This window comes from Ranitomeya variabilis, chromosome 7 (genome assembly GCF_051348905.1).
Source record: "Ranitomeya variabilis isolate aRanVar5 chromosome 7, aRanVar5.hap1, whole genome shotgun sequence".
NCBI lineage: Eukaryota > Metazoa > Chordata > Amphibia > Anura > Dendrobatidae > Ranitomeya > Ranitomeya variabilis.
This window is the reverse complement of record NC_135238.1, coordinates 107328113-107350013: the sequence shown is the minus strand read 5'-3', so window position 1 is coordinate 107350013 and position 21901 is coordinate 107328113. Positions and strand designations below refer to the sequence as shown.

At 49.5% G+C, this 21901-nt stretch overlaps 1 protein-coding gene across 3 annotated transcripts in view; it reads right to left on the bottom strand.

Annotated features, from left to right (window-relative positions):
• Positions 1–21901, bottom strand: part of STAT1 (signal transducer and activator of transcription 1) — a 2295457-nt gene that overhangs the window by 1544919 nt on the left and 728637 nt on the right. For all 3 annotated transcript variants that reach the window (XM_077275645.1, XM_077275646.1, XM_077275644.1), the window contains exon 13: positions 16671–16764. In XM_077275645.1, the coding sequence (XP_077131760.1) occupies positions 16671–16764 (94 nt within the window). The remainder of the gene's footprint in view (positions 1–16670; positions 16765–21901) is intronic.

Sequence of the window (21901 nt, the reverse complement as noted above, 5' to 3'; positions counted from 1 at the left end):
CATCTCGGCCTCAAGGCTGACTAAGGCTTTCCACAGGAGATTTCCAAATAAGGCTCGGCCAAGAGGATCTGGAGGATCCTCGTAAAAGGGGAGGTACTGTTAGAATCTGTTTTGTTTTTTGACCACCCTCCATCTTGTGGATTTCTGGCTGCTGGTCTTTTTCCCCTGGTGCTGGGTTGTCTTATGTCAGGTGATTGTATCGCTCTTTATTACTCAGCACCTGCCTCCCATTCCTTGCTGGACAACAGTGTTAATCTGCTTGAGTTCTGACTAGGTGCTTTGATAGCTTTCTGTGTTTAATATTGTGCAGTTCTGGGATCTCTGGTTCTGCTATCTTTAGTTTCTGTTTTCAGTTGGTTTCTGCAGCCATCTCTGTGTTTCTATTAGGAGGTGACCTGTTTTTATACCCTATATAGTCCTTAGATCTTTCAGGGAGCTCCTCTGCCCATCAATAGGTCTTCGCTGAGATTAGCCTAGGATCGTCGGTGGGTCTATTCGCAAGGAATGGGTTGCCCACTCCATCGTAGGGTATCAGCCTAGTCTCAGTGCAGGGTCAGTTTCCCCCCTTCTATCCTAGTTCTGTGTTGCAGTTCCATAACAGTTTGTCCAGCCATACAAAAAAAAAAATATATATATCTCCCGGATTCCTTCAATATGTGCAGCGTCCAAGAACTTGCTCAACGCTTGCAAGGGTTAACTTTGGAAGTAGCCGACCTGCAACAGCAAGTGAGTAACTAGAAAGGTATTTCCTGAAGGAACTACAGATAGTGCTTTGGAATGGTGCCCGGGCTGCCCCTGCAAGACTTTCACACTTGGGTGCCCCTCAGGCGCTGGTTTGGTAGTTGTAGCCCCTCAGGGTTGAGGCTTGCTGGGCCGGGTCACTCTGGGTCCGATTTGGTGGGCCGGGTCACTCTGGGTCCGATTTGGTGGGCCGGGCCACTCTGGGTCCGATTTGGTGGCCCGGGTCACTCTGGGTCCGATTTGGTGGCCCGGGTCACTCTGGGTCCGATTTGGTGGCCCGGGTCACTCTGGGTCCGATTTGGTGGCCCGGGTCACTCTGGGTCCGATTTGGTGGCCCGGGTCACTCTGGGTCCGATTTGGTGGCCCGGGTCACTCTGGGTCCGATTTGGTGGCCCGGGTCACTCTGACTGACAGCAGGATAAGGGAATGGCTGATAACAGAGAATAGACTGACAGCAGGACAAGGGAATGGCTGATAACAGAGAGAATAGACTGACAGCAGGACAGGGGAATGGCTGATAACAGAGAGAAATAGACTGACAGCAGGACGGGGAATGGCTGATAACAGAGAAATAGACTGACAGCAGGATGGGGGAATGGCTGATAACAGAGAGAATAGACTGACAGCAGGACGGGGAATGGCAGATAACAGAGAGAAATAGACTGACAGCAGGACAGGGGAATGGCTGATAACAAAGAGGAGCTGATATTATCTGACTGACATAACCTGTTTCCTAGTGGGCTCATATGCGTTGGCATAGTAACTGGATCTGACTGCGCATATCAATGAGCTAATCAGCCAGGTGGCAGTTGGCAGTTATTTTTAGAAATTGCCTCAGAAACCAGGCCATTATACCCTATGAGGAAATTTCCCTATTGAAACGCATTGAGACAATGCTTTCCAATGAGGGGAAAACAATTTTCAAATGCAAATTGTGCCAAAACTACAAATCCGATCTACACAATAAAAATACTTAGCACACCTCTCATGGACGCTGGCTTCAAAATGACGCCTCACTGGAGTCTGTGAGTGCAGCGGTATGGGCCGCATTAATTGCGGAAAAAAGCCTAATAATAATAACTAGATGGGTACTTCCCGAAGGAACTACAGAAAGTGCTTTGGAATGGTGCCAGGGCTGCCCCTGCAAGACTTTCACACTTGGGTGCCCCTCAGGCGGTCCGATTTGGCGGGCGGGGTCACTCTGGGTCCGATTTGGCGGGCGGCGCCACCCTGGGTCCGATTTGGCGGGCGGCGCCACTCTGGGTCCGATTTGACGGGCGGCGCCACTCTGGGTCCGATTTGGCGGGCGGCACCACTCTGGGTCCGATTTGGCGGGCGGCGCCACTCTGGGTCCGATTTGGCGGGCGGCGCCACTCTGGGTCCGATTTGGTGGGCTGCGCACCTCGGGATCCGATTTGGTGGGCGGGTCACTTTAAGAGTTGATATTATCTGGCAAAACTGTGTCTTGGTAGAGTTCTTAGGTGTTGGCATAGTAACTGAGTCTGACTGCGCATATCAATGAGTTAATCAGCCAGGTGGCAGTTGGCAGTTATTTTTAGAAATTGCCTCAGAAATCAGGCCCATTCTAAACGTATGGGAAAATTTCCCTATTGAAATGCATTGAAACACTTTTTTCAAACGCAAATTGTGCCAAAACTACAAATCCGATTGACACGAAAAATACTTAGCACACCTCTTGGGGACGCTGGCTTCGAAATGACACCTCACTGGAGTCTGTGAGTGAAGCGGTTCGGGCCGCATTAACTGCGGACTGAATAATAATAATAAGAACTAGATGGGTATTTCCTGAAGGAACTACAGATAGTGCTTTGGAATGGTGCCCGGGCTGCCCCTGCAAGACTTTCACACTTGGGTGCCCCTCAGGCGCTGGTTTGGTAGTTGTAGCCCCTCAGGGTTGAGGCCACTCTGGGTCCGATTTGGTGGGCCGGGTCACTCTGGGTCCGATTTGGTGGGCCGGGTCACTCTGGGTCCGATTTGGTGGGCCGGGTCACTCTGGGTCCGGTTTGGTGGGCCGGGTCACTCTGGGTCCGGTTTGGTGGCCCGGGTCACTCTGGGTCCGGTTTGGTGGCCCGGGTCACTCTGGGTCCGGTTTGGTGGCCCGGGTCACTCTGGGTCCGATTTGGTGGCCCGGGACACTCTGGGTCCGACTTGGTGGGCCGGGTCACTCTGGGTCCGACTTGGTGGGCCGGGTCACTCTGGGTCCGACTTGGTGGGCCGGGTCACTCTGGGTCCGATTTGGTGGGCCGGGTCACTCTGGGTCCGATTTGGTGGGCCGGGTCACTCTGGGTCCGATTTGGGGGCCCGGGTCACTCTGGGTCCGATTTGGGGGCCCGGGTCACTCTGGGTCCGATTTGGTGGCCCGGGTCTCTCTGGGTCTGATTTGGTGGCCCGGGTCACTCTGGGTCCGATTTGGTGGCCCGGGTCACTCTGGGTCCGATTTGGTGGCCCGGGTCACTCTGGGTCCGATTTGGTGGCCCGGGTCACTCTGACTGACAGCAGGATAAGGGAATGGCTGATAACAGAGAATAGACTGACAGCAGGACAAGGGAATGGCTGATAACAGAGAGAATAGACTGACAGCACGACAGGGGAATGGCTGATAACAGAGAGAAATAGACTGACAGCAGGACGGGGAATGGCTGATAACAGAGAGAAATAGACTGACAGCAGGACAGGGGAATGGCTGATAACAGAGAAAAAGACTGACAGCAGGATGGGGGAATGGCTGATAACAGAGAAAAGACTGACAGCAGGACGGGGAATGGCTGATAACAGGGAGAATAGACTGACAGCAGGACAGGGGAATGGCTGATAACAGAGAGAAATAGATGGGTATTTCCTGAATGAACTATAGATAGTGCTTTGGAATGGTGCCCGGGCTACCCCTGCAAGACTTTCACACTTGGGTGCCCCTCAGGCGCTGGTTTGGTAGTTGTAGCCCCTCAGGGTTGAGGCCACTCTGGGTCCGATTTGGCGGGTGGCGCCGCTCTGGGTCCGATTTGGCGGGCGGCACCGCTCTGGGTCCGATTTGGCGGGCGGCGCCTCTCTGGGTCCGATTTGGCGGGCGGCGCCACTCTGGGTCCGATTTGGCGGGCGGCGCCACTCTGGGTCCGATTTGGCGAGCGGCGCCACTCTGGGTCCGATTTGGCGGGCGGCGCCACTCTGGCGGGCGGCACCACTCTGGGTCCGATTTGGCGGGCGGCACCTCTCTGGGTCCGATTTGGCGGGCGGTGCCACTCTGGGTCCGATTTGGCGGGCGGCGCCACTCTGGGTCCGATTTGGCGGGCGGCGCCACTCTGGGTCCGATTTGGTGGGCGGTGCCACACTGGGTCCGATTTGGCGGGCGGCGCCACTCTGGGTCCGATTTGGCGGGCGGCGCCACTCTGGGTCCGATTTGGCGGGAGGCGCAACACTGGGTCCGATTTGGCGGGCGGCGCCACTCTGGGTCCGATTTGGCGGGCGGCGCCACTCTGGGTCCGATTTGGTGGGCGGCGCCACTCTGGGTCCGATTTGGCGGGCGGTGCCACTCTGGGTCCGATTTGGCGGGCGGCGCCACTCTGGGTCCGATTTGGCGGGCGGCGCCACTCTGGGTCCGATTTGGCGGGCGGCGCCACTCTGGGTCCGATTTGGTGAGCGGGGCAATAATTATAATAAGACTACAGATAGTGCTTTGAAATTGTGTTGTGCTATCACTTTAAGAGCTGATATTATCTGGCAAAACTGTGCTGGTCATGTACAGTTCGCAGGTGTTGGCATAGTAACTGGGCCTGACTGCACATATCAATGAGCTAATCAGCCAGGTGGCAAGTGGCAGGTACATTTCAAATTGCCTCAGAAACCCGGCCATTATAACCTATTGGAAAATTTCCCTATTGAAATGCATTACAATGAGGGGAAAAAAATTTTCAAACGCAAATTGCGCCAAAACTACAAATCCGATATACACGAAAAATACTTAGCACACCTCTTGGGGACGCTGGCTTCGAAATGACACCTCACTGGAGTCTGTGAGTGAAGCGGTTCGGGCCGCATTACGTGCGGACTGAATAATAATAAGAAGAACTAGATGGGTATTTCCTGAAGGAACTACAGATAGTGCTTTGGAATGGTGCCCGGGCTGCCCCTGCAAGACTTTCACACTTGGGTGCCCCTCAGGTGCTGGTTTGGTAGTTGTAGCCCCTCAGGGTTGAGGCCACTCTGGGTCCCATTTGGTGGGCCGGGTCACTCTGGGTCCCATTTGGTGGGCCGGGTCACTCTGGGTCCCATTTGGTGGGCCGGGTCACTCTGGGTCCCATTTGGTGGGCCGGGTCACTCTGGGTCCCATTTGGTGGGCCGGGTCACTCTGGGTCCCATTTGGTGGGCCGGGTCACTCTGGGTCCCATTTGGTGGGCCGGGTCACTCTGGGTCCCATTTGGTGGGCCGGGTCACTCTGGGTCCCATTTGGTGGGCCGGGTCACTCTGGGTCCCATTTGGTGGGCCGGGTCACTCTGGGTCCCATTTGGTGGGCCGGGTCACTCTGGGTCCCATTTGGTGGGCCGGGTCACTCTGGGTCCCATTTGGTGGGCCGGGTCACTCTGGGTCCCATTTGGTGGGCCGGGTCACTCTGGGTCCCATTTGGTGGGCCGGGTCACTCTGGGTCCCATTTGGTGGGCCGGGTCACTCTGGGTCCCATTTGGTGGGCCGGGTCACTCTGGGTCCCATTTGGTGGCCCGGGTCACTCTGGGTCCCATTTGGTGGCCCGGGTCACTCTGACTGACAGCAGGATAAGGGAATGGCTGATAACAGAGAGAATAGACTGACAGCAGGACGGGGAATGGCTGATAACAGAGAGAAATAGACTGACAGCAGGACAGGGGAACGGCTGATAACAGAGAAATAGACTGACAGCAGTACGGGGAATGGCTGATAACAGAGAGAAATAGATGGGTATTTCCTGAAGGAACTACAGATAGTGCTTTGGAATGGTGCCCGGGTTGCCCCAGCAAGACTTTCACACTTGGGTGCCCCTCAGGCGCTGTTTTGGTAGTTGTAGCCACTCTGGGTCCGATTTGGCGGGCGGCGCCACTCTGGGTCCGATTTGGCATGCGGCGCCACTCCGGGTCCGATTTGGCGTGCGGCGCCACTCCGGGTCCGATTTGGTGAGCGGCGCCACTCCGGGTCCGATTTGGCGGGCGGCGCCACTCCGGGTCCGATTTGGCGGGTGGCGCCACTGTGGCGGGCGGCGCCACTCTGGGTCCGATTTGGCGGGCGGCACCACTCTGGGTCCGATTTGGCGGGCGGCGCCACTTTGGGTCCGATTTGGCGGGCGGCGCCACTCTGGGTCCGATTTGGCGGGCGGCGCCACTCCGGGTCCGATTTGGCGGGCGGGGTCACTCTGGGTCTGATTTAGGGGCGGGGTCACTCTGGGTCCGATTTGGTGGGCCGGGCCCCTCGGGGTCCGATTTGGTGGGCCGGGCCTCTCGGGTTCCGAATTGGTGAGCGGGGTAATCTACTATCTAATTGTCTAAGGGCACTTCCGTCTTTCTGTCTCACAACACCGCTACGTCATCATCTCGTGAGACCGCAATGCACTCTTGGGACCGGAGCGCGCAACAAGCATCGGGTACCGGCCACTCCAGGTGCAACAAGCATCGTGTACCGGCCGCTCTAGGAGGTGCAACAACCATCAGATACCGGCCGCTCCAGGAGGTGAGTATGTAACTTTTTTATTTTAATTCTTTTTTTTTTTTTAACAGGGATATGCAGTATACTATGTGACTGGACAATATACTACGTGACTGGGCAGTATAACTACGTGGCTCTGCGCTGTATACTGCGTGGCTCTGTGCTGTATACTGCGTGGCTCTGCGCTGTATACTACGCGGCTCTGCGCTGTATACTACGCGGCTCTGCGCTGTATACTGCGTGGCTCTGCGCTGTGTACTGTGCGGCTCTGCGCTGTGTACTGAACGGCTCTGAGCTGTGTACTGCGCGGCTCTGCGCTGTGTACTGCGCGGCTCTGCGCTGTGTACTGCGCGGCTCTGCGCTGTGTACTGCTCGGCTCTGCGCTGTGTACTGCGCGGCTCTGCGCTGTGTACTGCGCGGCTCTGCGCTGTGTACTGCGCGGCTCTGCGCTGTATACTACGCGGCTCTGCGCTGTATACTATGCGGCTCTGCGCTGTATACTGCGTGGCTCTGCGCTGTGTACTGCGCGGCTCTGCGCTGTGTACTGAACGGCTCTGTGCTGTGTACTGCGCGGCTCTGCGCTGTGTACTGCGCGGCTCTGCGCTGTGTACTGCGCGGCTCTGCGCTGTGTACTGCTCGGCTCTGCGCTGTGTACTGCGCGGCTCTGCGCTGTGTACTGCGCGGCTCTGCGCTGTGTACTGCGCGGCTCTGCGCTGTGTACTGTGCGGCTCTGCGCTGTGTACTGCGCGGCTCTGCGCTTCATACTGCGCGGCTTTGCGCTGTGTACTGCGCGGCTCTGCGCTGTGTACTGCGCGGCTCAGCGCTTTATACTGTGCGGCTCTGCGCTGTGTACTGCGCGGCTCTGCGCTGTGTACTGCGCGGCTCTGCGCTGTGTACTGCGCAGCTCTGCGCTGTGTACTGCGCGGCTCTGCGCTTTATACTGCGCGGCTCTGCGCTGTGTACTGCGTGGCTCTGCGCTGTGTACTGCGCGGCTCTGCGCTGTGTACTGCGCGGCTCTGCGCTGTGTACTGCACGGCTCTGCGCTTTATACTGTGCGGCTCTGCGCTGTGTACTGCACGGCTCTGCGCTGTGTACTGCGCGGCTCTGCGCTGTGTATTGCACGGCTCTGCGCTTTATACTGCGCGGCTCTGCGCTGTGTACTGCGCGGCTCTGCGCTTTATACTGCGCGGCTCTGCGCTGTGTACTGCGCGGCTCTGCACTGTATACTGCGTGGCTGTGCAATATACTACGTGGACATGCATATTCTAGAATACCCGATGAGTTAGAATCGGGCCACCATCTAATAATTATAAGACTACAGATAGTGGTTTGGAATTGTGCTGTACTGTCACTTTAAGAGCTGATATTATCTGACAAAACTTGTGACCTGGTGAGCTGATGTAGATTTCATAGGCGTTGGCATAGTAACTGTGTCTGACTGCGCATATCAATGAGCTAATCAGCCAGGTGGCAGTTATTTTTAGAAATTGCCTCAGAAACCAGCCCATTATAAACGTATAGGAAAATTTCTCCATTGAAACGCATTGAAAGACTTTTTTCAAACACAAATTGCGCAAAAACTACAAATCTGATCGGCACGAAAAATACTTAGCACACCTCTTGGGGACGCTGGCTTCGAAATGACACCTCACTGGAGTCTGTGAGTTTAGCGGTTCGGGCCGCATTACGTGCGGACTGAATAATAAGAATAAGAAGAAGTTATCCACGGTGGAATAACAGTATAGTGCTTTGTTCCAAAGCACTATAATAAGAAGAAGTTATCCACAATGGAATAACAGTATAGTGCTTTGTTCCAAAGCACTATAATAAGAAGAATAAGAAGAAGTTTACCACGGTGGAATAACAGTATAGTGCTTTGTTCCAAAGCACTATAATAAGAAGAAGTTATCCACGATGGAATAACAGTATAGTGCTTTGTTCCAAAGCACTATAATAAGAAGAAGTTTACCACAATGGAATAACAGTATAGTGCTTTGTTCCAAAGCACTATAATAATAAGAAGTTTACCACGGTGGAATAACAGTATAGTGCTTTGTTCCAAAGCACTATAATAAGAAGAAGTTATCCACGATGGAATAACAGTATAGTGCTTTGTTCCAAAGCACTATAAGAAGAAGAAGTTATCCACGATGGAATAACAGTATAGTGCTTTGTTCCAAAGCATTATAATAATAAGAAGTTTACCACGATGGAATAACAATATAGTGCTTTGTGCCAAAGCACTATAATTACTCTGGAGCACACTTTGAAGAACCTAAGGTAGGATTACCTGAGGTTTTTTTTGGTAAACGGCAGGAATTTTTTACGTTTAAAAATACATAGTAACATAGTAACATAGTTAGTAAGGCCGAAAAAAGACATTTGTCCATCCAGTTCAGCCTATATTCCATCATAATAAATCCCCAGATCTACGTCCTTCTACAGAACCTAATAATTGTATGTATACATGTTTACTATATTTTCGGCATAGACCCAGATCCTCATGAAGTCAATTACAGCGTGTGGGGATTATTATGTCTTTATTGCAAAATTATCCGCGAATCTGGGCATTTTCATTTCATCCTGATGATCCTGGTCAGCTTTTTTGGTCCCAGTGAGGCTCCGTTGGTCAGTGACGTCACACGCTGCTTGTCAGCGGCGGCCATTTTTTTCTTTCAGTACAACCAGGGACGTCTTCGGCCGGGACGTTCCCTGGCTCTGCACTGAACAATTACACCTGGCATCTATCCAGGCGGCACGAACAGCCGTGCACCTACTCTCAAGGTGCCACTCACAGGTTATTCTACCTATACACCTACCGCATGCAGCGGTGAGGCGCCGCACACCATTTCCGGCATCCACTACGAACAGCGAGGTGAAAGCCTGGTAACACAGCCATCATCCCACAACTACACCTCCATATGGTAAGAACCATTATCGCTTGTAGTTATTGTAGCACACAAATGTCATTAATTTATTAGTATACTGACATTTTTTGGTTACTCCTGCGGGAGTGTTTATACATATCAGTGCATATGCATTGTTTGTGAGTAAGCAAGCAGCTTGACAGTATGAGTAGCTATCTATTCGACTTGTGATTAAATACAGTGGATAGTTTTGTTCTTTGTTGTACATTTTCTTAGTCTGGCTACATTTTCCCATTTAGGGGTAGCTCTCTTTCCCCCCCCCCCCCCCCCTTCCCTCCTGATCTGTTCCCAAGCGCGGTATCAGTTGTTATATGTATTAGTTATCTTACAGAAGGGGCGCCATTTCTGTGGATACCAGCAGCTGGGAGTTTTCTTGGTCCATTTCGATTTGTTCGGCGGACAAAAGTGGTGAGTGCCAGTGATATTTGTTTATTTATCCTGATGATCCTTGTTTGACATCAGTAGAAGCATTTTTTTCTGCTATGAGGTTGTTATATGATGATCCTGATCTGATCACATCAGCTGAGGCAGAGCTCAGATGGCTTAAACACGGTTCTGTTGATGCTGAGAGGTATTGCACCCAGCTCAGACGATGGTCCGCAGAGGTCAGGTGGAATGACCCAGCGCTGAAGAGTCAGTTTTTAGCAGGTTTGAGTGAAAGAGTTAAAGATTTCCTCAATGCATATCCTGCACCTGATACTTTGGAAACTGATATGCAGTTAGCTATCCGTGTGGACAGAAGACTGAGAGACAGACAGAATGAAGACAAGGCTCTTATAATGCTGAGCCCCGTCTCTCAGGATAGCCCCGTCGACGGAGGGGAACCGATGCAACGTGGGGCGATGTCCTCTCGTTCCCAGGAGAGGGGGAAAAGGTTTTCTGAAGGGCTATGCTTGTATTGTGGTAAGGCTGACCATTTTATTAAGCAATGTGAGGTTTGCATAAGGAAAGAAAAAAAAAGGTCAGTAGGAGTAACACTCCAGTTTGTATTGCGTTTTTACAATCCGCAGGAGTTTTTTTTTTCTGGTAATACCACATATCATGGTCATTCCATTGATTTTCAGGTAATGGTGGATTGTGGTTCTGCACTTAATTTGATTGATCAACAATTCCTAGACAAATATAAGTTTGATTCTGAACCATTGTCATCTCCTATTCCTGTTGTGGCTATTGATAACACTCCTCTGGGTGTATTTCTCGAAAGGTTACCCGGTTCCCACTTCCTGTGAATATGGAACATCTGGAGTGTATAGACTTGTTTGTCCTGGCTAAATTACCTTGCCCAGTCGTCCTGGGTTTACCCTGGTTTAAAATACACAATCCTTTGCTGGACTGGTCGTCTAGTACTATAAGGTCCTGGGGTCAGGGGTATTATGATAATTGTTGTAATGTTCACATTGCTGCTGTCGTGAAGGAGGTTGAGTCGCAAGCTCTACCACCCCATAGAGATTACGACTGCGCTATTAAGTTCGTCTCAGGTGCCACACTTCCTAAGAGTCATTTATTTAATCTGAAGATTCCCACGAGGGAGGTCTTAAAGGAATACCTACAGACTAGTTTAGCTGCAGGTCATATAAGACCCTCTAAGTCCCTTGTGGCTGTAGAATTCTTTTTTGGCAAAAAGAACGATGCGGGCATTAGGCAGTGTCTGGATTTTCAGGAGATTAATAAGATCACTGTTCGCAATCCTTACCTATTGCCACTAATTCCAGATTTGTTTAACCAACTAACCCGGAGCAAAGTGGTTCTCTAAGATTGACCTATATTGTGGGGCATATAATTTGCTGCGGGTGAAGGAGGGTGATGAATGGAAGACAGCCTTTAATACCCCAGAAGGTCCTTTTGAGTGTCTGGTGATGCCTTTTGGCTTTACTAATGCGCCTGGGTTTTTTCAAAATTTCATTAATGCCATTTTAAGGTCATTGATCGGTAGGAGTGTTATTGTTTATTTGGATCTAGAGTCGCATTGGCAGAGAGTCAGCGAAGTTCTACAGATTTTGAGAGAAAACTCACTCTTTGCTAAATTGGAGAAGTGCGAGTTTGCGGTACAGGAAATGAGTTTTTTTGGGTACTTTGTCTCCAGTGACTGGTTTGAGATGGGCCCGGTCAAGGTTCAGGCGGTATTGGAGTGGACTAGGCCTGAATGTTTGAAGTCAGTTCAAAGATTTTTAGGGTTTGCTAATTATTACAGAAAATTCATAAAGAATTTTTCTGTGATCGCTAAACCTATAACTGATCTCACCAAGATGAGTTCCAATACTATCCAATGGTCCTCTGAGGCTGTTAAGGCTTTTGAGCATCTCAAGGAGAGGTTTAGCTCTGCTCCTGTTTTGATCCAGACAGATGAGACCAAGCCATTTTTGGTAGAGGTTGATGCCTCTTCAGTAGGGGTGGGGACAGTTCTGTCCCAAGAGGGAGAGGATGGGGTGCATCCCTGTCTTTTCTAAAACATTTTCAGAGACTGAGCTCATCTATGATGTTGGGAACAGAGAGTTGCTGGCTATTTAACTCGCGTTTGAGCATTGGCAACATTATTTGGAGGTGGCTAGACATCCGATACAGGTTTTTACTGATCATAAGAATCTGATATATCTGGATGCTGCTAAACGATTGAAGGCCCGTCAAGCTTGGTGGGCACTGTTTTTTGCCCGGTTTCATTTCTCCGTAATATATATATCCCTGGGATGAAGAATGTTAAAGCGGATACTTTGTCTCGGAGTTTATCTCCAGCAGTTAATACTGAGAAGGAGGAATGTATTTTGCAGAGAGGGGTAGTAGTGGCAGCATTGGGTTCTGAGTTGGAGAGTAGCATCCTAGAGGCTCAGAATGCTGCACCAACTAACACTCTGTATGGTAAATTATTTGTGCCTAGAGCCTTGCGGAGAGCTTTGTTTGCTGAATGTCATGAGTCTTGGTTGGCGGGTCATCCAGGGATTTTGGAAACTAGAAAGTTGATTGGTCGAAGTTTCTGGTGGCCAGGGTGGCAAAGAGAAATCATCAAGTGGGTGATTCAGTGTACTGTGTGCGCTAGGTCGAAGGCCTCACATGCCCCGGCTGCAAGGGTGCTGTGCCCTTTGGAGGTTCCTAGTTCATCATGGTCACGTCTTGCTATAGATTTTATCACCGATCTGCTGGTCTCTGAGGGTTTTTCTGTCATCTGGGTTGTTGTAGACCGGTTTAGTAAGATGTGTCATCTGGTCCCGTTCAATAAATTACCCTGCGCCAAGACTCTAGCTAAGGCATTTGTGAAAGAGATCGTCAGGCTCCATGGGGTTCCCACAGACATTGTCTCCGATAGAAGACCACAGCTTGTGGCTCGCTTTTAGCGTGCCTCTTGTGACAGATTAAAGGTTCAGTTGTAATTTTTGTCAGGTTATCATCCGGAGTCCAATGGACAGACCGAAAGGAAGAACCAGGACGTCAAGCAGTTTTTTTAGATGTTTTGTAGCAGACAATCAGGAGATGTGGTCGGAATATCTAATACTAGCTGAGTTTGCCCTTAATAATCATACGTCTTCCTCGGCTAGGTGTTCTCTTTTTTTTTGCTGTACAGGGGGGCATCCATCTTTCGGTCCATTTTAAAAGATTGGGGCAGCGGTGCCAGAGGAGGAGGGTTTCTCTGGAAATTTGGACAGGGTTTGGACCAATGTACGCCATAATCTGAAAGAGGCAATAGGAGGTCAAATAAATATTTTGACAATAAAAGAAGGGAGGCATTGTTTGCAGCTGAGGACATGGTCTTGTTGTCCTCTAGGAATCTGCGTTTGAAGATCCCTTCTAAAAAACTGGGGCCTAAGTTTGTAGGATCCTTCAAAGTGGTTCAGGTTGTAAACTCGGCAGCGGTGAGATTAGACATTCCCTCGTCCTGGAGAATTAATTCAGTTTTTCATGTATCTTTAATGAAGAAAGTTGACACACCAGATAAGGAGGCGATGCCGACTGTTCCTCCAGTTGATGAGGATGGCACATTTGAGATTTCACGCATTTTAGATTCCAGGTGGCACAGAGGAAGGTTGCAGTATCTCGTGTCTTGGAAGGGTTTCGGTCCCGAGGATAATTCCTGGGTGAAAGCTGAGGACGTCCCGGCCTCAAGGCTGATTAAGGCTTTTCACAGATTTCCAAATAAGGTTCGGCCAAGAGGATCTGGAGGATCCTTGTAAAAGGGGAGGTAGTGTTAGAATCTGTTTTGTATTTTGACTATCCACCATCTTGTTGTGGTTTTCTGGCTGCTGGTCTTTTTCCCCTGGTGCTGGGTTGTCTTAGGTCAGGTGATTGTATCACCCTTTATTACCCAGCACCTGCCTCCCATTCCTTGCTGGACAACAGTGTTAATCCGCTTGAGTTCTGGCTAGGTGCTTTGATAGCTTTCTGTGTTTGATATTGTGCAGTTCTGGGATCTCTGATTCTGCTATCTTTAATTTCTGTTTTCAGCTGGTTTCTGCAGCCGTCTCTGTGTTTATATTAGGAGGTGACCTGTTTTTATACCCACTCCTTAGATCTTTCAGGGAGCTCCTCTCCCCATCAATAGGTCTTCGCTAAGATTAGCCTAGGATCGTCGGTGTGTCTATTCGCAAGGGATGGGTTGCCCACTCCATCGTAGGGTATCAGCCTAGTCTCAGTGCAGGGTCAGTTTCCCCACTTCTATCCTAGTTCTGTATTGCAGTTCCGTAACAGGCATACGTGTAAAATCGCATCATGCTGCGACTGTCACCATGACTTGGCCGAGACTCGCCAATGCAAGCCTTTGTGTGTGAGAAACAAATCGCTCAGCACTCGGACCATGTGAGTGCTGTCTGATTTTTACACACCGATGTCCTTTGACCAGATGTAGCAGAGTCAAGAATAATTGTTGGATGTCCTTATTATGGATTTACAGCGGACTCTGTGGATTATTTTTTTGGCAATAAATGAGTAAAAAGAGGGTAATTGTCAGGGAGTGCTTTGCAGAATTAAAGGACTTTTCTGTGTGTGTTTATTTCTTTTGTTTATGGAATTAATAATGGGGGTGCCTGACACCTCTTTGAATACAGCAGGGTAGAAATTGTACTAAATTAAATAAAATGTAACTTTTAATATTAGTAACTAAAAACCAATACAGACAAGAACAGCAAGACAAACACAAATAACACACACCTACCAAAGGTAGCAAAAAACACCCAAGATTCCAGAATCACCTTTTATGGGTGTATCACAAATAATTACGGTACTCAAATAGATTAACAGGTCTCAGTCTCTCAGCCAGTAAACTCTTACAATCTGAGCAATGGTAAAGAAGCAGTGTCCTTTGGCTTCATACAATTAATATCAGCAACCTCAAAAACAGAGAGTCTAGCTGTACCATATCAATACTATGTACCATATGGCTACCATAATAAAAGGAAAAACATCTGCTTAGAAACAATGGAACGGTCTCACCCAGATAAATTGTGCATATGTTCCTCCTGGTTTCTCAGACGGCTCCAGAGAGATGCTTTGAGTTGATCCCAGAATGTGGGCAGGATGATTTTAAACAAGAAGGTGGTTTATTCTTTGTGAGGAAACCCCCTTCCTTCCCGAAACTGGCAATGTATTAATTTACCTATTTATCCTCCCCTGATGATTTGGAATAATGAAACGCGTCGGGAGGCCACGGGGTTAATTCTTGAGGCTTGGGTATCCTAATGGTGGGTTTCAAATGTTACGGGGATTGAAATATACCCGTTTCCCCACATTCTGGGATCAACTCAAAGCATCTCTCTGTCTTGTTGTTCTTGTCTGTATTGGTTTTTAATTACTAATATTAAAAGTTAAATTTTATTTAATTTAGTACCATTTCTACCCTGCTGTATTCAAATAAATTGGGATTGGTAGAATTTTTTTGATCAAATAGTGCCTGACACCTCTCCATTACTAACCACTGAGCTTGATGTCAGCAGACATTAAACAGCTGACATCAACCCCAAACCCATTACCCAGATTGCCACTGCACCAGGACAATCAGAACAGCAGAGGCAAAGCACCAAAATTGGCACATCTAATGGATACCCAGTTTCTGGGATGGCTGAGGGCTGGAATTATTAGTCTGGGAAGGGGTCAATATCCATCGCATCTTCCCAGCCTATTAATATCAGCCAGAAAATGTCTGCTTAGCCTTTTGATAATTATTAAATATAGGGGGGATCCCACCTCATTTTTTTGGGGGTCCTCCATATTTAATGAACTGCAAAGGCTACGCAGACAGCTGTGAGCTGTTATTAATAGACTGCAAAGTTCCATGGATATTGGCCCCTTCCCACAATAATTACACCTGCTCACAGCTATCTGCTTTCCATTAACTGGTTATTAAAAATAAGTGGAACCCCACGTCATTTATTTATTTATTTATTTAATTATTAGCTAAATACAAGTACAGAAAACAACACACACAAAGCACTTGATTACATGTATCTCACTTACATATTTCTATCGAATTCTGACAGTTCAGGCTGTGAATTTACTCTATTTGGTTGATGAAATGTAGAGTTTCTTTTCAGATGTGTGCGTAAAAATTGGATGCCACCCGCATAGTCCATATGCTGTACGATTTTTTTCCTTGCACCCATTGACGTGCACTGGCGAGTACGATCTAATTCTCGCAAACATTCACAGCATGTTACATTTTTTTTCTCATTCTGATCGGAACTGAGAAAAAACTCACAGATGAGCAATGAATCACTGTATAACTCTCACGGTTTCACCCCTCAGTGTGTCTGGAATGCAGTTCGGTCATCCAATCAGGTACAGGGGCATGCTGAGCTGTCAATGTGTTGAATTACAGCTCAGCAATCTAATCTGAGACTGTGATGTGTCGGCTGTCTCCATGAGTTCCGTATTCCAGTTAAATGCCATGTTTCTTAACTGAGCTGTGTCTCCCAGAACTCTGCCAGACGTACATACAGCCTTTGAGGTTTGTGCTTTCCTGTGCCTTAAGTTCTGCATGCTTGATCTGTTGCCTGACCTTGGACTTCATTCTGACCATCTGTCTGTTTAACCTCTTCAGTTCTGAACCGTTATCCTCTCGGTACTCTGACCTCGGAACGCTACCTTGGACTCCTTGACCACTCTGACTCAAGGCTTGGTCACAATAACATTGGTCAGAGTGCAATGCAATGTTTTCTCACATTACACTCAGCAGAATTATACTTAGTGAGCCCTAAGAGTGAGACGCATAAGTATAATTATCTCACAATGACTGGAAGCATGAATAGGTCTTTGGACTTCAGGGTACACTTTAATTTCTGAATTGTAGAAAATATCCTAACAGTATTTACAAAATTCCTGAATCATAGGATAACTCACCAAATGTCTAAATTCTGCAGCTAAGCATCCATTTGTCGATTCCTCCATGTTCATTACTTTTGTGTTTGTGCCTAAAATATTGAATTTCCGGAACCTTAAAATACAATAATAAAAATATTAAAAAATGATTTAATTATATGGAAAATTTTCACCTCATACTTTATCATGCAGAATTTCTTAAAATGTATGCATACTAAATGAACCCGTGTAATATAAAGTTAGTTCATTGATGTGCCATGTGTAATATTCAGTTTGAAGCCCTGAGATGATTTTGGTACATGTTCAGAAAGGCAAGTATATGGTCATGCTGTCCACCTATTGGACAGGTTCATTAATTATGCCTCTTGGTGTGTTGTATGTCTAATTTGAGTTTCATTCCACAGTTTATGTTAAAGGGAACCTGTCAAACCCCCCCCCCCCCCCCCCCCGGCGTTTTTAACTAAAAGAGCCCCCTTGTGCGGCACTAATGCTGCATTCTGTCAAGGTGGCTCTTTTAGGCTACTTTCACATTAGCATTTCCCTGATCTGCGGCAGGCTGCGGACTTCCTCCGTGAAGCCCCGCCCCCACCTCCGCTGCTAGCTCCGCCTACTTCTGCAGGCGGCCCACATGCCACCTCCGTACCTATCTTTAACATTAGGTACGCAGGTCGTGCGTCTGTATGAAGATGCTGCCGCATGCGTCGTTTTGACGATGCGGAAAAAAAAGAATGCTACAGGCTGCGTCCTACGCTGGTCGCCGCATCGTCAAAACGATGCATGTGGCAGCATCTGCATACAGCCGCACGAACTGCGTACCTAATGTTAAAGATAGGTACGGAGGTCGCATGCGGGCCGCATGCAGAAGTAGGTGGAGCTAGAGGCGGAGGTGCGACCGGGGGTGGGGCTTCACGGAGGAAGTCCGCAGCCTGCCGCAGATCAGGGAAACGCTAATGTGAAAGTAGCCTAAGTTGGGGTCCCTTCCAACGCTGGACTATTCGTACCTGTACCTCATACCTGTAGTCTGGCCAAGGGGCATGTATTTTCCCCCCGGACACAAACGCTTCCCAGCCATCACTTGGGCCCTCCGTGCGTTGGGCGCCGCCCCCACTTCCTTCATTTACGTCCCCGGCGCCTGCGCTGTAAGTTCCCTTCATGTGATGGGAGACGAAGGGCAGCGCAAACTGTGCATGCCCGAAAAAAAAAACTTACAGAGCAGGCACCGGTGACGTTAATGACTGCAGAGGAGGCAGCGCTCGCTGCACGGAGGTGGTCAATCCAGCTGCCTTCCGGTTAAAGCTCCCTCGGTCTTTCCGGATTTCTAATGTGTTTCATAAGTCGTTGTTCAAGGAATTTATTTCCCCTGTTCTGTCATATTGAGGGAAGCTTGGAATATGAGGTACAAAGGGTCATTGATTAATGAATGGTCTGGAATTCCCTTCAATACGTGGTACATTGGAAAGGGTATAGACCTGATGAATGTTCCTGGGTTCCAGCTCATTCTGTAAGGCTAGTTTCACATTTGCGATAGAATCCGCAGCGTTTAATCCGCAACCTGAAACACATGATAAACCGCGTGCAAACACAGTGTTTTTTAGACGCATAAGGTAACGCATGCGGTAAAAAATATGCAACGTTTACATGCTTTTCCATGCGTTTAGCATGTGTTTGCGTTTTCTGTGCGCATGGTAGAAAATTTAACAGGTGAAAGATCTAGATAAACAGACACCGACAATGGGACTACAGTGAGCGGGTATTATGGGATATCTTTATATAGACCCTTGCACTGCTGAAATCTTCGCAGTTTGCTACTGTATCCTGTGTCCCAGACTTTCAAGAACTCGGATAAGGGCCCACGTTTGTATGGCAACAATTTTAATTTTCCCCTGCCACGACCTCTTCCCAACATTCAAGGCCTTCCGATGCCATTTGTTATGGTTGGGGATGAGGTCTTTCAGATGTGTGAAAACCTACTGAAGCCATATTCCAGTCGGGATTTGAACCACACTAAAAGGATTTATAACTACAGACTGACCAGGGCCCGAAGAACAGTTGAGTGTACCTTTGGGATTCTTGTCTCAAAATGGTGCTGTCACGCCGCCGCCGGTCACGCCGCCTCCTCTGCTGCCGATCACGCCGCCTCCTTGTGCCGCCGATCACGCCGCCTCCTCTGCCGCCTCCTGCACCCGCTTATACTTACCGGTCCCCGGCGTCCTGGTGCGGCTCTCCTGCGGCGTCCTCTCTCCAGCGCTCGCTCCCAGCCTCTGCTGCTCGACGGGTGCGCGAACACGCCAGGTTATCTTCTGTGTGCGCACTTCTAAGCTCTTCTGGCTTCTTCTGTCTGGTCCTCTTTATCGTCCTGGAGGACCCTCTTCCCCCGGAAGTAAAGCACAACGCTTCTATTTCTTCCTGTCTGCATCTCACCCCTGTGCCTGATGATCACTTGTCTATCTCAAGTGCTCCTGGCCGCACGTGTGTTCTGTGCGTCTGCTGGTTCTGATTCCGTGCTCTGCTTTCTTTCTGCAGAACCTCACAGTACTCGACAGTCCTTGTCGCTCTGCAGTTCCTGTGTTCCCGCAGTCCTTGTCGCTCTACAGTTCCTTGTGTCCCTGCAGTCCCTGTCGCTCTTCAGTTCCTGTGTTCCCGCAGTCCCTGTGTCTCTGCAGCTCCTGTGCTCCTGCAGTCCCTGCCTCCCTGCGGTCCCTGTGTCTCTACAGTGTCTATCTTTCCTGAGTCCCTGTGGTACTCCGTTTGTCCTTTGTCTCTTCCGTTCCTGCCAGTCTTAGTTTCTCTACTACTCCTCACGGTCCGGACTCTCCGTTTGCTTCTCCCCTTTTTCTTGCCTTGGTCTCTCCGGCTTCCATGGCGATAGTCCCTCACGGTCCTACCCCTAACTGTCCCTGTATAGGGGGAGGTCTATCTGGTCAGCTCGTCCGTGGGGGGATCATCATCACGGTCTAATGTGTCCACTCCTTCTACCTTGGTATCCTTACAGTATCATCAGGCCATGGACCCGCTGGTGTCGCCGTTACTCAGAAGGAATTACTCTTCTTGCGAGAAAACCACGATCATGTCTTTCCTAAAGAACATGGAATCTTCTCTTGCAGCTTTACAGTCCCCAGATCCAGGTAATGCCTCGCAGCTGGCAGCTCTTCAGCAGGAGCTTGGTCAACATCGAGACACTCAGTCTCATATTTTGAATTTTATGGCCTCAGTAGATGATCGGCTTCTTTCTATCCAAAATGTCGCCTCGGTTCCAGTTCAGGCCTCCGCTCCCCAACCTTCTCCACGTTTGGCCAGGCCTCCTCGGTATGGTGGGGATCCAAAATTGTGCCGCGGTTTTCTGAATCAATACAAAACAGATCTACACTCACCAGTTCATGTGTGAGAAATAATTACTTCATGATGCACAACTCAGCCTCATGAATGCACTATCTCTGACACCTGTCCAGGTGAGTATAGATGTGCCTTGTATGACCTCCATTGTCTCTTCAGTTTGTGTGAAATAGATTACGTAGACTGAAGAGAAAATTGAGGTTATACAAGGCAGTTCTCTACTCACCAGGTCAGGTGTCATACATAATGAGTTCAAGACGCAGAGTTTTGTGCAACATGAACTCACTATTTATGACACATGACCTGTTGAGAATAGATCTGCTTTGTATTACCGCCATTGACTCTTCAGTCTGCGTCACATAGATTAAGCAGACTGAAGAGATTATGGAGAAAATACAAGTAATATTAGTTTTTGACAACTCATAACTCCATATCAAACACACAAAGCTGCAGTGTTCTACTTAACTCCTGGAGCTATGAGGTGGCAAAAAACAAAGTGTACAGCACAGTGTGTTTATGCGGTGCACGGTGTGTGTTGCCGGCAGCGAAATACACAAATAACCAAACAGTATTGGGGGCAAAAAACTATTAACATTCATTTTAACAAAAAAAAAATTAACTGTGCTGGCTTGGGGTACAGTAAAGGAACTGGGGGGGGTGTACCTGTGAGGCCTGGCTGGTCGAAGTCGACACAGGGGTTGCAGGAGAAGGGGCAATTAAACTAGTGGGGTCAGGGAGTTCAGGGATGGTGGTAGAGGCATGGGAAGGCAGAGACACATTGGAAGGGTGAGACAAACCTGACATTACAGACACATTGGGAGGTGAGGGGGGAGGGATAGCAATAGTCCGCTGCTTTTTCTTTTTCCCTTTCCTTTTTGGGATCGGCGCTGCAGTCTGGGGAGCCTAGGTGGGCTCATTTCTTGCGGCCTGGCCATGGTAGCCGACCTGTCATGGTCTGTGTGCTGCTGCATGGTTGTGGTGGTGGGGAAGGCCATGCCAGGGTCTGGCTGCTGCTGCTGCATGGTGGTGGTGGGGAAGACCATGCCAGGGTCCGGCTGCTGCCGTTGCATGGTGGTGGTGGGGAAGACCATGCCAGGGTCCGGCTGCTGCCGTTGCATGGTGGTGGTGGGGAAGGCCATGCCAGGGTCCGGGTGCTTCTGCTGCATCCTGATGGTGGTGAAAGCCATTCCAGGGTTCGGGTGCTGCTGCTGTGGTGAAATGCATACCAGGGTCCGGGTGCTGCTGCTGCTGCAGCTGGGACCTGGTGATGGCGGACATGTCCTGTTCCGGGTGCTGCTGCTGCATGGTGGTGGCAGTGGAGGATGTCCAAGCAGGAGCAGCAGTTGGCATGGTGGTGGCACTGTAGTGGTGTCCGGCAAAGCTTGGAATGGTGGTGGCCGTGCAGTGGTATGCAGCAGAGCTCGGCATTGAGGTCAATCGTGACAGTGTTAGCACAGGTGGAAATGCCACCACTGGCTGCTGAAAATACTGAGTCTGCTGCATAGCCTGCACGTAAGCAGCATTGCAGGCCTGCATGACACTAAGCTGGAGATCAGGAGTAAGGTGTTCCGACATGCCCTGTTCAATTTGATTGAAAAAATGATGTGCTGGCCTCTGGAGGTCGGCTTTCACTTGGTCAAGCTTCTGGTGATATCCTGGATAAGTGTATTCACATGGTTTAAGCCACGATCCAGTCTGTCTCCCATCACCTTGAGTCCATCATGAAATATCGAGCTCAAGTGCAAAAACTCGGGCTTGAGTGACCTGTCCGAGGCCCTCTGCCACTGCCGGGAAGAGCCCCCCCAAAAATAGGCAGAGGCAGAGGACTGGGACAGGGAAACATCTGATGGAGCAGCTTCCTGGACTCCAGTCTGTGTTGCAGGCCCACTTGCTGGTGCGCTGCTGGATGGCTGGGACGG